General features: G+C 32.9%; 1 protein-coding gene and 1 long non-coding RNA gene across 3 annotated transcripts; one reads left to right on the forward strand and one right to left on the reverse strand.

Moving 5' to 3' along the window:
• Nucleotides 1-233: 233 nt before the first annotated feature.
• LOC144573845 (putative aldo-keto reductase 1) lies at nt 234-4,537 on the forward strand. Of its 2 annotated transcripts, XM_078323609.1 has the most exons (7): nt 234-390; nt 471-638; nt 1,381-1,584; nt 1,916-2,088; nt 2,480-2,576; nt 3,535-3,688; nt 4,173-4,537. In XM_078323609.1, the coding sequence occupies exons 1-7, from the start codon at nt 349-351 to the stop codon at nt 4,376-4,378; spliced, it is 1,044 nt and encodes a 347-aa protein (XP_078179735.1). In that variant the 5' UTR covers nt 234-348; the 3' UTR covers nt 4,379-4,537. The 2 variants fall into 2 exon arrangements, with proteins under 2 accessions (XP_078179735.1, XP_078179736.1); XM_078323610.1 differs by lacking the exon at nt 1,381-1,584.
• Nucleotides 4,538-8,556: 4,019 nt separating this feature from the next.
• LOC144574189 (uncharacterized) lies at nt 8,557-9,839 on the reverse strand. Its single transcript, XR_013518139.1, has 2 exons — nt 9,459-9,839; nt 8,557-9,175 (listed from the first exon to the last, which is right to left on the reverse strand). It is a non-coding gene; the product is annotated as an uncharacterized LOC144574189 (long non-coding RNA).
• Between the last annotated feature and the right edge of the window lie 4,689 nt (nt 9,840-14,528).

The following is a 14,528-nucleotide window of genomic DNA, read 5'->3' on the forward strand; positions in this document are numbered from 1 at the left end:
CAGGCCGCTAAACAGGAGTTGACTTAGAGCTCAACAGTTTAAATCTCGATAATTGATTAATTCTAATTTTTTACCTACCGTATCAAATTTTTTAGTCCGCCATGAGTTACTTTTGTGTAACGGATACAATTTGTTTCTGCAAGGACTGGAGATGATAAAGACCAACTGTTGACCTGTTGTGACAGTGCTGTATGATTAGCAGCCTTATCTATGCATCCAGCACTATAAAGAACTCCAGTATTCTTACCTTTTAAGTATAATAAATTGTTCTCTGAAAAAGAACAAAAAGATAAAAACTTTGATTAATTGCTTCAGGAGAGAAAATACTGCACATAGAAGGAAACTCAAATGACGATTCCAAGAGTAAAATTGGGAACCCAGGGATTAGAGGTGAACCTTATTTTCCCAATATTTGTATCCTTTTCTTCATCAATTTACAAAGTACAATTTTGAAATTTTAGTTTGTACAGGTATCCAAGCTTGGATTTGGTTGCATGGGGCTAACTGGAGTGTATAATTTGCCGGTGTCTGACGATGTGGGCATATCGATTATAAAGCATGCTTTTGATAATGGCATCACCTTCTTTGACACCTCAGATGCTTATGGACCTCAAACAAATGAGATTTTGCTTGGCAAGGTAGTTGTACTTTCAAGTTTCAATTGTATTATTTATGCATATTTACCCTTCAATTTGAACTAATTATATTCCTCTCAGATGAATATCATAAAGCATACTTGCAGCTAATAATGAAACATATTAGAAGAGTTAACAACTTGAGAATTCCCATGAGAACCGGTTTTTGATCAAGTGGCAAAGGCAATACCCACCGTGTGTGAGCTCGTAGGTTCGAAACCTGGATGGGAGAATCCCTTGTAAATATTAAATAGTTGGGTGACTTGACCTCCGAGCTTTACCCAACTTGAGAATTCCCATAAATGAGTTTTGATTTCTTATTTTGATTTATTATATATTTATGTTGAAGTTTCTCAGATTGAACAACTAAATGTATATATAACAAAAAAGAGGACTAAATCTAAGAACTTGAGCCTACCCTATGCTTCTATAAAATAGTAATTTCAAGGGTACAAAAAAAGAAAAACACTCAAGGCATGACTAGTTACTTCAAAATTTGCAAAAGAAATGGTTTTGTCAATGCAAAGGGGGTGCTGGACTGACTGCTGCTTCCAAACCTCTAATGCTACATGTAACTAATTTGTTAAATGTGTTAATTGTTTCTTATTTCAAAGGTTTACTGAAAATGCCAATGGAGATGAAAATTATACTATTACAGAGATAAATATCGAGATAGAATAATTCTTTCACTTACTGATAAAAGTAAAATTTTCCAATCATTTTTTCTACATTCATATCTCTTTAGGCTTTAAAGTTTTTGCCAAGGGAAGAAGTACAAGTAGCAACAAAGTACGGGATCGTGAGTTATGATGCAAACCATGTAGAGATAAGTGGTAAACCAGAGTTTGTTCGAGCTTCTTTTGAGGCGAGTCTTAAAAGACTCGGAACTGAGTACGTTGATCTCTACTACCAGCACCGGATTGATCAATCGACCCCAATCGAGGAAACTGTAAACTCCAACTTATCTCATATTTCTAAAATACTTGATATTTTACACAGTATTTAAGTGTCATTTGGAAAGTCTATTCTATAATCAGACAAAATAATTGATGGATATATAGCATCGCACAGCTGTAAAACAAGCATTCAATAAAGGATAATATAAAATGAAGAGAAAACAGTATAATCTCAAATCCCTCATTTGGTTGTGTTACTTGGCTTATAAGACCTGGGCCGCCCTATTCCGAAAAAAACCCAACCTTTTAATTTAGGTCTCAATGAAGTAGAAATTGTGTTCCAAAAATTTACCTTTATTTATTTCTTATGCTATATATGTATAGATGGGTGAACTAAAGAAGCTCGTGGAGGAGGGAAAAGTAAAGTACATTGGATTGTCAGAGGCAAGCCCCGATACAATCAGGCGTGCACATGCAGTGCATCCGATCTCTGCATTGCAGATGGAATGGTCTCTTTGGACCCGTGAAATTGAGTTAGAGATAGTGCCTCTTTGTCGGTAGTATTCACCTATTTTTTTGAAACGCCAAAAACAAGTCTGGAAAGCAATTTTATCAAATTAGATATGTGCGTCTCATCCTTTGTACTTAGATTCATTCTGACAAGGGTTCCAGTTCCAGTTTCAGATTTTATTATTATCTCAAATATCAGAATTTGCCCCAATCAATCTCATAATTGCTAATTCTTGCCAATTATGAGATGTGCAAGTGAAAAAAATGATGGTACTCCATAGTCAATTCATTCTATCAAATAGGAAACCACAAACATTTTTGTGCCCTCATGTGTCAGTTTTCACATTTTAATTAGTTTTTTGATGCATATTTCCACAATTTATATTGAGGTACAAGTAATTTATTTATATATATTGCTTGTGGATTTTATCGATGCAGAGAACTTGGCATAGGAATAGTACCATATAGCCCGCTTGGCCGTGGATTTTTCGGTGGAAGAGGAGTTCTTGAAGATCTGTCACAGAACACTTTCCTGGTAACGATACACATTTTGTTTCATTCTTATAAAGTGTATAAATTATAGAGATGATGTACAATGATGTACAATAGCTCTGATACTAGCAGTGTTTTAAAAGTCGGTCTATTCGGCCGAATTTTTCCGAATAAAAAATAAGAATCCGAATAATTCAAATTCAAATTTGAAAAATAAATTCAGATCAAGATCCGAAATAATTCAGATCCATAATCCATTATCTGAGTTCCTGATCCGAAAATATTCAGATCCAGAACCCATTCAGGTGCACTCTCTGCCCATCCCACTCAAGGTATTTTATAGCCTCTCTACTTGCCTCTTTGTTGTTATTAAATACTGTGGAACAATCATATACAAACCGGAGGTGCTGGAAGCTGTTGAGGCGCTAGCTGCTATCTATATATATGGGCTGCTTATTGGGCCTTTAAATTATGTTATTTATAAAAGAGCTTTGATAAAGAGTTATCATGTTATTATATGGCCCTTATATCACTTTGATTCCAAGTACCAGCAAAGACTTTTGAATATTAAACTGTGTTTGAAGAAATTAGATACATTTTTTCTACGAAATTAATATGAATTTTCATTTGAAAATCCAAATATGCGGTCGCATACCGTATATGCGGTATTCGGTGACTTTCCGAATACCGAATAAGAACCGATTATTAAAACACTGGATACTAGTACAATCTTGGTACTTTTGAGAACCAGTAATAGCAAAGACTCAACAATGGGAAAACAAGAGATTAAGAAATTCAAATGTGGGACCATAAATTACGCATCATACTAGCTGCAGGTCCCAGGATAAGTAGTCGTCCTTGTTCTTTTATAATTTTTTTTTTATTTCCAGTACACTTGTCACATTTTCAAAAACTTGTTCTTATGCAATGCTTTCTACACCGTGTCTTATTAGTACTAACATGAAAGAATATATATAAACTCTAAATTTTGTTTTAAACAGCACTTTCACCCAAGGTTTGCGCCAGAAAATTTGGAGAAGAACAAGCCTGTTTATATGAAGCTAGAAAGCCTAGCCAAGAAGCATCAATGGACCACTGCACAGCTAGCTCTCGCATGGGTTCTTCACCAAGGGGAGGATGTGGTTCCCATTCCAGGTACTCTTAAATGAATATGAATATATACCAAAGATTGATTACTTAGTTGATACATAGGGTAATAGGTAGTATGAGTGAGGCTATGAACCTTTGCAAGTATAGATTTATATCTCTGTTTTTAAATTTTAAATAGTTGACCCGAACCACTCAACATGATCTCCGTACGAAAATGTACTTGCAGGCCAAATTTTACATATTTTGAAATTCTTTTACTATTTTTTAGATAGATAGAAATCATCTGTTATGAAGATTTTAAATCATCCGAAAATAGTAATATTCTAACTATCTACAAAAATAATATTTTTTTTAAATGTAAAATTTGGTCTTCTAGTACATTTTCATATGAAGATCATATCGAGCGGTTCAGATGCACTGTTTGAACTTTGAACGAAAATATTAATCCATTGTACAGACTTATCATAACCTCACTCCACATAGTATATCACCTAGTATGTTTCGTAAGTGCTAATTAAGTATCTGACAGGTACAACCAAGATCAAGAACTTGGATGACAACATTGGGTCATTGAAGGTGAAGCTCTCAAAAGAAGACTTGGAGGAGATAACTGATTTGGTGAAAGAAAATGAGGTCGTAGGAAAGAGAACATTTTTTAACCATGAACATGTAACTTGGAGATACGCAAACACTCCACCAGCAAACATTTCAGCGCAAAAGGATGAAAGCAAATGATGTTCATTTGATGATGGCTTAATTAGCATTATAGATAATGTTTGCATTCAACTGAAGCAGTTTAGCATGTTATTGTCATAATGATACTATATCTCTGTTCTCTGCAAATAAATGCCAGCTGGTACACATCCAAATTTGCTGGTACCGGTTCCTTGTTTCTTTTTTTTTTTTTTTTTTTGAAGGTCAGATGGCAAGAAGCCTGCTGACAATATATTAAGATAAGAAAAGTATTTACACACAGTTATTAATATTTTTTAATAGTATCCTTTTCCATTTTTTAATAGTATTAATATTTTTCCTTGAAATGTTTTGAACAGTTATTCCGTCAAATGCTAATTATATTTATTGCGTTTAGATGGTATTTATTGAATAAATAATCATCCATAGATAATGCAAGAGTGCGTAGTATTTCCAGTAACAACAACATTACAGAGTAGTCCAGCTAAAAATAAATTTTACGAATGTCGTGTTGCGACAATATCAATTCAACATCTATAATAGCTGCTCCATTATTTTATCACTTGCCAATGGTTCTGAAGAAAATGAAGAACACGCCTACATTCGAATAATTCTTTTTTCATGTATCTCACTGTGTTGTCTCTGATGCATACAAGGTGTTTGATGAAATGTTTCAATGATAATCTTCTATTTAACCGATGATAACAGCTCTGGATTATTACTTGTGGTTGGAGCTCATGGTTAATCTATGTGCAATATTGATAAAAGTGAGATAAGGTACCGTGAAGAATGGAATTGCACGATTAAATGTCAATGACTTCGGCTACTGTAGAACACTCTATCACGGAGGAAATCATGTATGCTGATCCTGGTTTGAAAGCCGGTGATGGTGAACTTACACCGTGCGCGAAGATGAGTATACATGTTGGTCGTTTTCATGTATATATGCTCCGAAGCGATTATTAACTGTACCTCAAAAATTTAAAAACTGTACATGGCAACTGGCAAGCTATCCACCGGACCACCGATCTTAATTGACTTCTTTCATTTCAAAAAAAAAAGAAAGAAAAAGAAAAAGAAAAAACTCTCTGGGGGTGTCAACAGTTACGATATAGGTCAGACGTAGATATTTTTATACCCGTTATCACAAGGAATTTTTTTTTTTTACATGTATTTTCGAATACAGGTCAGGTAAACTGATAAAAAAATGTCATCCATTATGATAAAGAAAAAAAAAAATTTACCTGTATTTTCGAATACGGGTTCAGATAAACAGATTAAAAAAAATTGATATTTTAATTTGTGCTTTTGTTAAATATTTTTCAAAACAAAAAAAATAAAATACAATAAAATAATAATGTATACAATAAAAAAAAATAATGTATAAAACTTTATTGTATCATGTATCATCTTCATACAAATACAGAGAGAGAGAGAGAGGAGGGATCGGATGACACCCTTTTAGGTGACATCGAATAACATCGTGCATTTTCAAAGTTTTCAAAGTCCAAGCAGTTGATCCAGACCGTTCAACTTGATGGATATGTTAAAATGTGCTTGCAGATCAAATTTTACATTTTTCTGAATTTTTTTACTATTTATTAAGTATTTAACAAAATCGCTATATTCAGACTGTTGAATTTTTGTACCCATCTTAATAAATAGTAAAAAAATTCAGAAAAATATAAAATTTGATATGCAAGCACATTTTAACATATCCATCAAGTTGAACGGTTTGGATCGACTGCTTGGACTTTGAAAATGCACGGTGTCATCCGATGTCACCAAAAAAGGGTGTCATCCGATGTCACCAAAAAAGGGTGTCATCCGATCCCTCCTCATATATATATATATATATGAGGAGGGATTGGATTACACCCTTTTCTTGGTGACACCGGTTACACCCTATGTTTACAAAGTCCAAACAGTCGATCCAAACCGTTCAACTTGTTGGATATGTTAAAATGTGCTTGCAGATCAAATTTTACATTTTTCTGAATTTGAGGAGGGTTCAAATGCCTCTATTTTTTGTGCCTCCATCATGCCTTCATTTTTTAGAACTTTAATAACTCAAAATTTAAACCTTAAAATCAAAATAAAACCGTTAGATGTGATCTATGTTATTTTCTCTAATGCTCATAAAAAAATTTCATATTTCAATTTTGTTTTTATGTGAATCAGTAAGTTGAAAAATCAACGTCTAGAAATTATCCACATTAGTACGTTTTTTACAAGCTCTTGATGACAATTAAAATAAAATTGAAATGTCATAATTTTTTATGAGCACATAGAGAAAATGATCTAGATCATATCCAACGGTTTTATTTTAAGTTTTAAATTTTGAGTTATTAAAATTTTAAAAAATGGAGGCATGATGGAGACACAAAAAATGGAGGTATTTGAACCCCCCCTCTCTCTATCTATATGAGAGGGTTCCACTGCCTCAATTTTTGCTACCTCCGTCGAACCTCCAAATCTAAACCGTACATAACTAAATTGATGAACGGATCAGATGAAAAAAAACTATTCAGCGAAAAAAACCTTCAGTTCGCCTCCAGTTTACTCTTTTCTCCCTCTGTATCCCTCTTTTCCTTCCCAGCGCCTCCCGACACGTGGTCCACCTTTCCAGCGCCCCTCCGTGCGTCCTAGCACCCCTCCGCGCCCCTCCAAATCATAGCTCTCTCCTCTCTTGCGCAACACCTAGCTCCTCTCTCCGCTACCCACGTTCCTGAGTTAACGCGTTAAAACAAGGAGCGCCTCCAGCCGCCTCCCTTGCCCTTTCAAAGTTCCATCTCCATTTCCATTAAGCACTCTCTTCCTCTCCCTCATTCTCTCTAACTTTTTTAAATCTCTTTGCATAGCTTTGATAGATGAGGTTTCCCCTCTGAAATTATTGATCCAATTCTTGCATCGAAACTCAAATTAGAATTTTCTCACCAAAATAAAGCATGTTAAAAATTACATTATAGTTTTTGTTCCTTGTAGATAGTTCCTTTTACTTCTCCGTTTACAATTCTTCTTTTAATAGTTTGTTTGGCTTACACTATTTATTTTTTGAGAAAAAATAGAGGTCGTGCCTCCATTTGATTTCATTGATTGAATTACAAAAGTTTTGTAATTACATAGCAAAATGGAAAAAGGGAAAAAATAACTGAAGAACAAAAGCTCAAAACAGTTGAGCCTTGATAAGTAAATGTAAGAAACAGAAATTTGAAAACAGGTAGGTAATAGAGAAAAAAAAACTAAATTGGGTTAAGCCAAAAAATTCAAGAAATTCAAGCATCTGTCTCTTCAATGAGCCGCTGAATAGATTCCCTTGTACCAGTGGTGACCTTGTTCATACCAGTGGTGACCTTGTTCGTACCAGTGGCATCCATTTCACACCAGTAAGCTCATTTTAGCCGTTATCTCTGAACGGTGCTTTGTGGTTGTTCATACCAGTGGCTTACACTATTTATTGTTTGATGTTTGTAGGTACAAAGTTCAGTGCAAGGAGCTGAAAATCACCAAGGTCTTTTATGTGAAAGTGTAATGTGATATATGGAGTTCTTTTGAATGTCTCATGTAAAAGCAAGATGTAATAGTTAGCAATCTTATGTGAAAAATTATGTCATGTTTTGAGAATTGATACTTTGAGGTTATTTTGTTTTACTAGTTTCAAATTAATTATATATTAGTGGCCTTTTTCTTAGTTGCATGTCCGATGTTGGTACTTGGTACTGTAATAATTGAATTATATTATGATGAATCAAGATAGATGACTGCAATTTTAAAATAAAAAACTACAAGTCCATGTCTTATTATAGTTAAGAGTGTAAACAAGCTATATTATCTATTTGACAACCATCATCATTTGCAATTCACAAAACATGATGACTACAATTCCCGAATTGAAACTTAGATATATTAGAACAAAACATTCAAATTTGCTACAAGCTCATGCCTTATTATAATTTCAATCAATGATGTACAACTATTTTCTAATTCACTAAAAGCCAATGCAATGGAAGTGTTTCAACAGAGAAAAAAAATGCAGACTTGCAAGCTTGATAGCACACAAAACATTGCATTATTGTTTACCTTAGAATTGACTACCAACTACTACCGCAACAATAGCCTGCCAAATAAGAGTATACAAAAATAAAATCAAGATTAGACTTCTGATAGTTCAATTAGATTAAATACATAGAGAAAAACACCAGTAATGAACTAGAAACAAATAGCTAAAATAAACTACATGATCACATATACTGGTATCAGACAATTATAAGAATTGACACGTTCATAAAAATAAGTTCACTATTTACAACATAAGAATATTTTTACACGAAAAAATGATTTGCTATCACCAGCATTTTTCTAATCCCACTATATATCTCTATAAAAATAAAAATAAAAGCTCATTTCCTAAATTATCGTCCATAGCCTTTTGACTCTTTCTTTCACCAGTATATCTCTAGATTGAGACAACTATAATTTCTCCTGCTCGCCCATCGTGGAGTTATGAATATTGGATGATTACCTCTCAGTTTTTGCATGACCCACCGTACTCGCACACCTCAAGCTTGAAGCTGCTTGGTATCTCTCTCCTTGCTCTTAACCATTTTCATTAGTCACACTCGTACCATCTCACAAAGAAACCCAAAAAAGCAAAAAAAAAAACAGTTAAATCCTTAAGCCAGAGTGTGAATAATACAATTATGTGCTAGGATCACTAAAATAAACAAAAAAGAAGGAATCAAGCAAAGATCACGATGACGAACAAACATTCACTCTTGATTCTCCGATTTCCCCATTGAACAGGCTCTTGCATCTCCAATTGCTCATCTCTTCTTTTAGCTATTTAATTAGAAAAATATGGCAAGATAATTAGTATCTACATAATGAAACAAGGACAAGAAAAGGGTGAATTGGGTAATTTTAGTAGAGTACTACTCATCGTACTAAAAGCAACAAGCGCTATAATAATGCAAATAATGTAAATTTGAGCTAATTTGAAGCAAATTCCACAAAATTAAACTAATTTTTAAGAACATCAAGCGTAACAGACAAAATATCATGTTCTACATCGGGTTGAACATATCATACTAGAATAAGCCGTCTTTGCACTGTACAGTCTTACCATATGCCTAAAACAAAAAGAAAAGAAGCCTAAATCCGATGGGAGAAGGGGTATGGAGACAAAAACCTCCCTGATTTCTATTCGTAGGGGGAGGGGAGGTAGCTTCTTCTTCGAAAGATCTGATGGTGAGGCTCCATCTCTCCTCTTCCGAATTTAGGGTTTCGTCAGGTGGTGAGCGAGAACGGTCCAGGAGAGGTTGTGTGTTAAAGAGAGGAGGTGGCAATGGGTGGCGACGATGGGGGGTCAGGAGAGGTTCACGGAATAGAGAGAAACGAAGAGAGGGAAGGGAACTGGAGGCGACCGACGGAAACAGGTGCACTGGACGATTTTTTTCCGCTGATGAGTTTTTAATCACGTCCGTTGATCGATGTTGTTGATATACGGTTTAGATCTGGAGGCTCAGTGGAGGCAGAAAAAATTGAGGCAGTGGAACCCTCCTCTAGAGAGAGAGAGAGAGAGAGAGGGGGGCTAATGTGCTTTCGGTAGCATATGGGCCGAAATACACACAGTCCAAATTTAAAATTTTAAAATTCAAAAAGTCGATCTGAACCGTTCATCTTGTTCTCCATATTAATATGTGCTTGGAGACCAAATTTTACATTTTTATGAATCTTTTTACTATTTATTAAGCCACTTTGAAAATCGCTAATCCAACGGTTTTACTGTTTTGTTAAGCCACCGTTGGATCAGCAATTTTTCAAGTGGCTATTAAAATAGTAAAAAAATTCAGAAAAATGTAAAATTTGGTCTCCAAGCACATATTAATACGGAGAACAAGATGAACGGTTCAGATCGACTTTTTGAATTTTGAAATTTCAAATTTGGACCGTGTGTATTTCGACCCATATGCTACCGAAAGCACATTAGCCTATCTCTCTCTCTCTCTCTCTATATATATATATAATTTTATTTTTAAAAATTATCTTATGTGAAAACGGTTTAAGATAACATAAAAAATTGTCACTCTTATCCGTACCCAATGAGCTAACGAAATTTTTTTTATCCTAACCTGTGTTTTTGAATACAATACGGGTCGGATAAACGGGTAAAAGGGTGCCATTGACACCTCTAATACTCTCACAAGCCGGACAAAAAAAAGTAAATTTATTTAAACATAGAGGGTATGTTTTGAATTTGTGACATATTAAAACGGGTATTGATATTAGCACAATAATATTTTATTTTAACATAACAACTTCAAACTTTTAAAATTTATAAAATTTTTTGCTCCTGTATACATAGATTTTTCAACTATCAGTTTTGTCTGAATATTATGCAACTTTTAGCATACGAACCATTTAACCATTTATTGATTACTACATACTCTTCGTTATTAGATTTTTATCTAATTTGAAAGAGCAACAACAAAAGAATAATCAACTAACTCATGCATGCTCGTACATATAATAAGTATAGATTTTTTTTACTATATTAACATTTTGTTTAACAAATTCAACATGATTAGTTTATTCTTAATATGTTATTAAAGCATATACAAATTATAAAATAACACCACCTGAAAAAAAAAACTACAATAAAAGGATAACATTATTATGCTCGGCAAATCTTGTGCTGTTATTGCAGCTTTTCCTTTAAGAGGTGTTATTTGAATTTGTATATGCTTTTATAGCTCTGTTTTTTTTTTCTTAATAATGTTGAGAGAAGTTGTGATGGACTTAGGAGTGAAAATGGAGCCGGATTATCCGGCGGATATCCGCTCCGTATCTGGGAATTATCCGAATTCGGATAATTCGGATTCGGATAATTCCCGGATACGGATTTGGATAATTATCGGAAATCTATAGAATATCCGGATTCGGATACGGAGTCCTAAACGGAGCGGATATCCGAATTCGGATAGTTTGGCTGGATCCATATAAAAGAAGAATTAAAATTTGCTATATGTGGGATTTGAACCCATGTCCTCCCATCTCAAAGTCTTTGGACTAAGTTTCAAACCACTAGACAACAACATCTTTTGTTACCATTCATTTATTTGATATATATATTATATGAATAGATTATCTCTCATCTCTTATAAGTTCATTAATATTTATATTTAATGTTTTAATTAATATTTGTATCTTAGAAGTTCATATATTTTAATTATCCGACCATTATTCGTTTTATATCCGTATTCGAATCCGTATCCGTGGACTATCCGTTCCGTATCCGTATCCGTTTAAGGCGGATTTGTTTTTGAATTTTGATATTCGTTTACTATCCGTATCCGTATCCGCTCATTATCCGACGGATGCGGATATGGTATTAGCATTATCCGCTCTGTTTTCACCCCTAGATGGACTCTGTTATTCATCAATTTTTTTTGAGATAAAAATTGATTGTTTTTAGCATAACACATTTATAATGTTATATTGCTTCGAAGTAATTTTGATATTATTACCTTCTAACATTTTTGTTAGATTATTTTCTGCTATCCATTATTTCTTTTTTAAAATACGGTAATATTTATTTGTAATTTAATAATATAAATATATTTTAGCCTAATTCGGTCAAAGCAGTTAAAAAGCTGTTAAGTTGGAGTTTCATTGGAATCACACAGTGATGAAAAGTTATTATCTTTGCAGAATTAATTGAATTGGTTTACATAATTTAATTAGTATTGAAGTTTACATAGTTCCGAGTTGAATTCAAAGATAATTTGAAAATTAGTATCCAGAAGCTGTTAGCAGCTCTTAGAATATAGGAATTTGGTTTGAAAAGTCCTGCTAGATGTAAAGGGCGAGTCAGATCTCATTCTTCTAGATCGTTCTAGTCAGCATATAAAAGTTGCCGATTTATCTTGAGCTAGATTGTTTGGATTTTTGTCTTTATCAATTACAAACTGAAAAAAAAGAATGCAACTAATTTCTTTATTCTACATGCATGTTCGCTAAGACAATAAGTTTTGATATATGCCGAACAAAATGCAAAATATAGGATTAAAACAAGGGAATTATGAATTGTCACACTTATTTTTACATAAAATGTCCATCTATGAATTTCGAATGTGTTTAATATTCATCAAGAAATTTTCAAGTGTCTCAAATTATAGTTTTTGAAATATCAACAAATTATACTAAAATTGATAAATTGCATGAAAATTGTTTATATGTTATCTTTCTTTCCAAACATATCTCTATAAATTTATTTTAATAAATATTATTTAAATTAATAAGAAAATAATAATAAAATGAAGATAATTGTGAATTCTCTTTTATTTTCTTCCAAGTTATTATAAACAATGATAAGATTTTATACATATTGTACCGCTTATCACGTGATTTATATTTTTAATTGTCCGAAATTATCATCCTTAAACATCAGCAATTAAACTATAAATAAATTGGCAAATTATATGAAATTTGTTTGTCTGTTGTTCTCATTCCAAAAAATGCCCTTGATTTGATCTTAGTTAGATACTTGACTTGATTTAAAACAGTATTAAAAAGTGATAATTATCAAGCACATGTTATTTTATTTAAATCCTTAAACCTATTCTAAGTTATCTGAAATAAATCTATTCCACAAAACTGCCAAAATTTTTATTTATAACATTCGGTTCATTAAAAATTCAAATCATACATTAATGTTTGCAAGAATTTTAAATATACTCAGCCCGCTAAATAATTTAGCGGGTCAGATCTGACTTTATCAGTTGAAGTATCTAATAATTAAGTTATTTACATCTCTAATTCTCTCACAAAATAGCTTGTAAATTTACCTGCTAAATTATTTGAATAATTATTTTAGTACCCGCGCTACAGTATCCGCACTTAGAAGAATGATGTATTATGATTCTCACTAATTATTAATCTAAAAAGATATTATATAGTCCCCACTAATTATCATTCTAAAATTCCAACAACACTCTTTCTCTGTGGTCCCCACTAATTATATAGCCCTTTTTTCATAGTCCCCGCACTCATCCCCGCGTCAATCTTTCTCTAACAAAAATAATTGAATTCATAGAAATAAATACTTTAGTATATAATTAAATATAAATACTTTCAATACTTATATCAATGTCATATGTAAAAAATACTTAGATATTTAAGGTATAAATACTTAGAAGATAAGATATTAACACTTAAAAAATAAGATATTAATATTTTAATGCGTAACTTGTTATGATCATCCCTTTTCGAGTTCTCCAATCATCCCTGCGTCAACCTTCATCTAACAGAAATAGTTGACATCATAAGTATAAATATTGTAGTGCATAAGTATAAATACTTTTAGTGTCATATGTAAAAAAATACTTGTACAACAACGAACCTGAAAGTATGTCATTATGGATCTCATTTGAAAGAGAAAATTGTGTAGGTATTAATATTTTAGAAAAAAAATTCAAATTGTGAAGTTTTTGAGATCCTCGTAGGAAGTTATCTTTCTGCATTAAATTTTCGGTGGTCCCCCGCGGGTACAGTGCGAGTACTGTACTGCGGGTATTGTCATCTTTGCGTTATAGTATCCGTGCAATAAATAATTGTTCACCTCATAGTTATAAATACTTCCGTACATAGGTATAAATGCTTCCATGCATATGTATTAATACGTTAGGAAAAAAATTCTGATTGTGGAGTTTTTGTGATCCTCACAGGAAGTTATCTTTTCACATTTAACTTTTAGTAGTTCCTCCTGCGGATATAATGCGGGTACTGTAGCGCGAATACTGTCATCAGCTCTCAAATTATTTAACGAGCTGAATATTTTTAGAATTCTTACAAAAATAAATGTGTGATTTGAATTTTTCATAAGCTAGATGGTTATAAATAAAACTTTCGGCACAATCTGTGAAGAAGAGATTTTGGATTTAGAAGAGTTATATGTGCGACAAAAAAAGAATTACTTTTTTAATGGCAGCCGTCGTTTTCGTTGTTGAAAAGTTTTATTGGCCTAATGACTTTTCTTCTTTCGGGTACTGCTGCTCTCAAGTCTCATCTAAATATCTGATTAACTTACACAATTTTTCTCCGCCAGTATTACTAAATTTGATGCCTCCAGTATTTGTTTGGGAGCTGAATATATCCTGCTCTCAAGTCTCATCTATGAGTCTATGACGTCACT

The sequence above is a fragment of the Carex rostrata genome, chromosome 22, assembly GCF_964058835.1.
Source record: "Carex rostrata chromosome 22, lpCarRost1.2, whole genome shotgun sequence".
Classification (NCBI taxonomy): Eukaryota; Viridiplantae; Streptophyta; class Magnoliopsida; order Poales; family Cyperaceae; genus Carex; species Carex rostrata.

Bases quoted from the DNA above. Each gene is read 5' to 3' on its own strand.
- LOC144573845 (XM_078323609.1), top strand. From the start codon at position 349: ATGACGATTCCAAGAGTAAAATTGGGAACCCAGGGATTAGAG. The intron at 2,089-2,479 runs GTAGTATTCACC...TTATCGATGCAG, and splicing joins GAGATAGTGCCTCTTTGTCG to AGAACTTGGCATAGGAATAG. The intron at 3,689-4,172 runs GTACTCTTAAAT...AGTATCTGACAG, and splicing joins GGATGTGGTTCCCATTCCAG to GTACAACCAAGATCAAGAAC.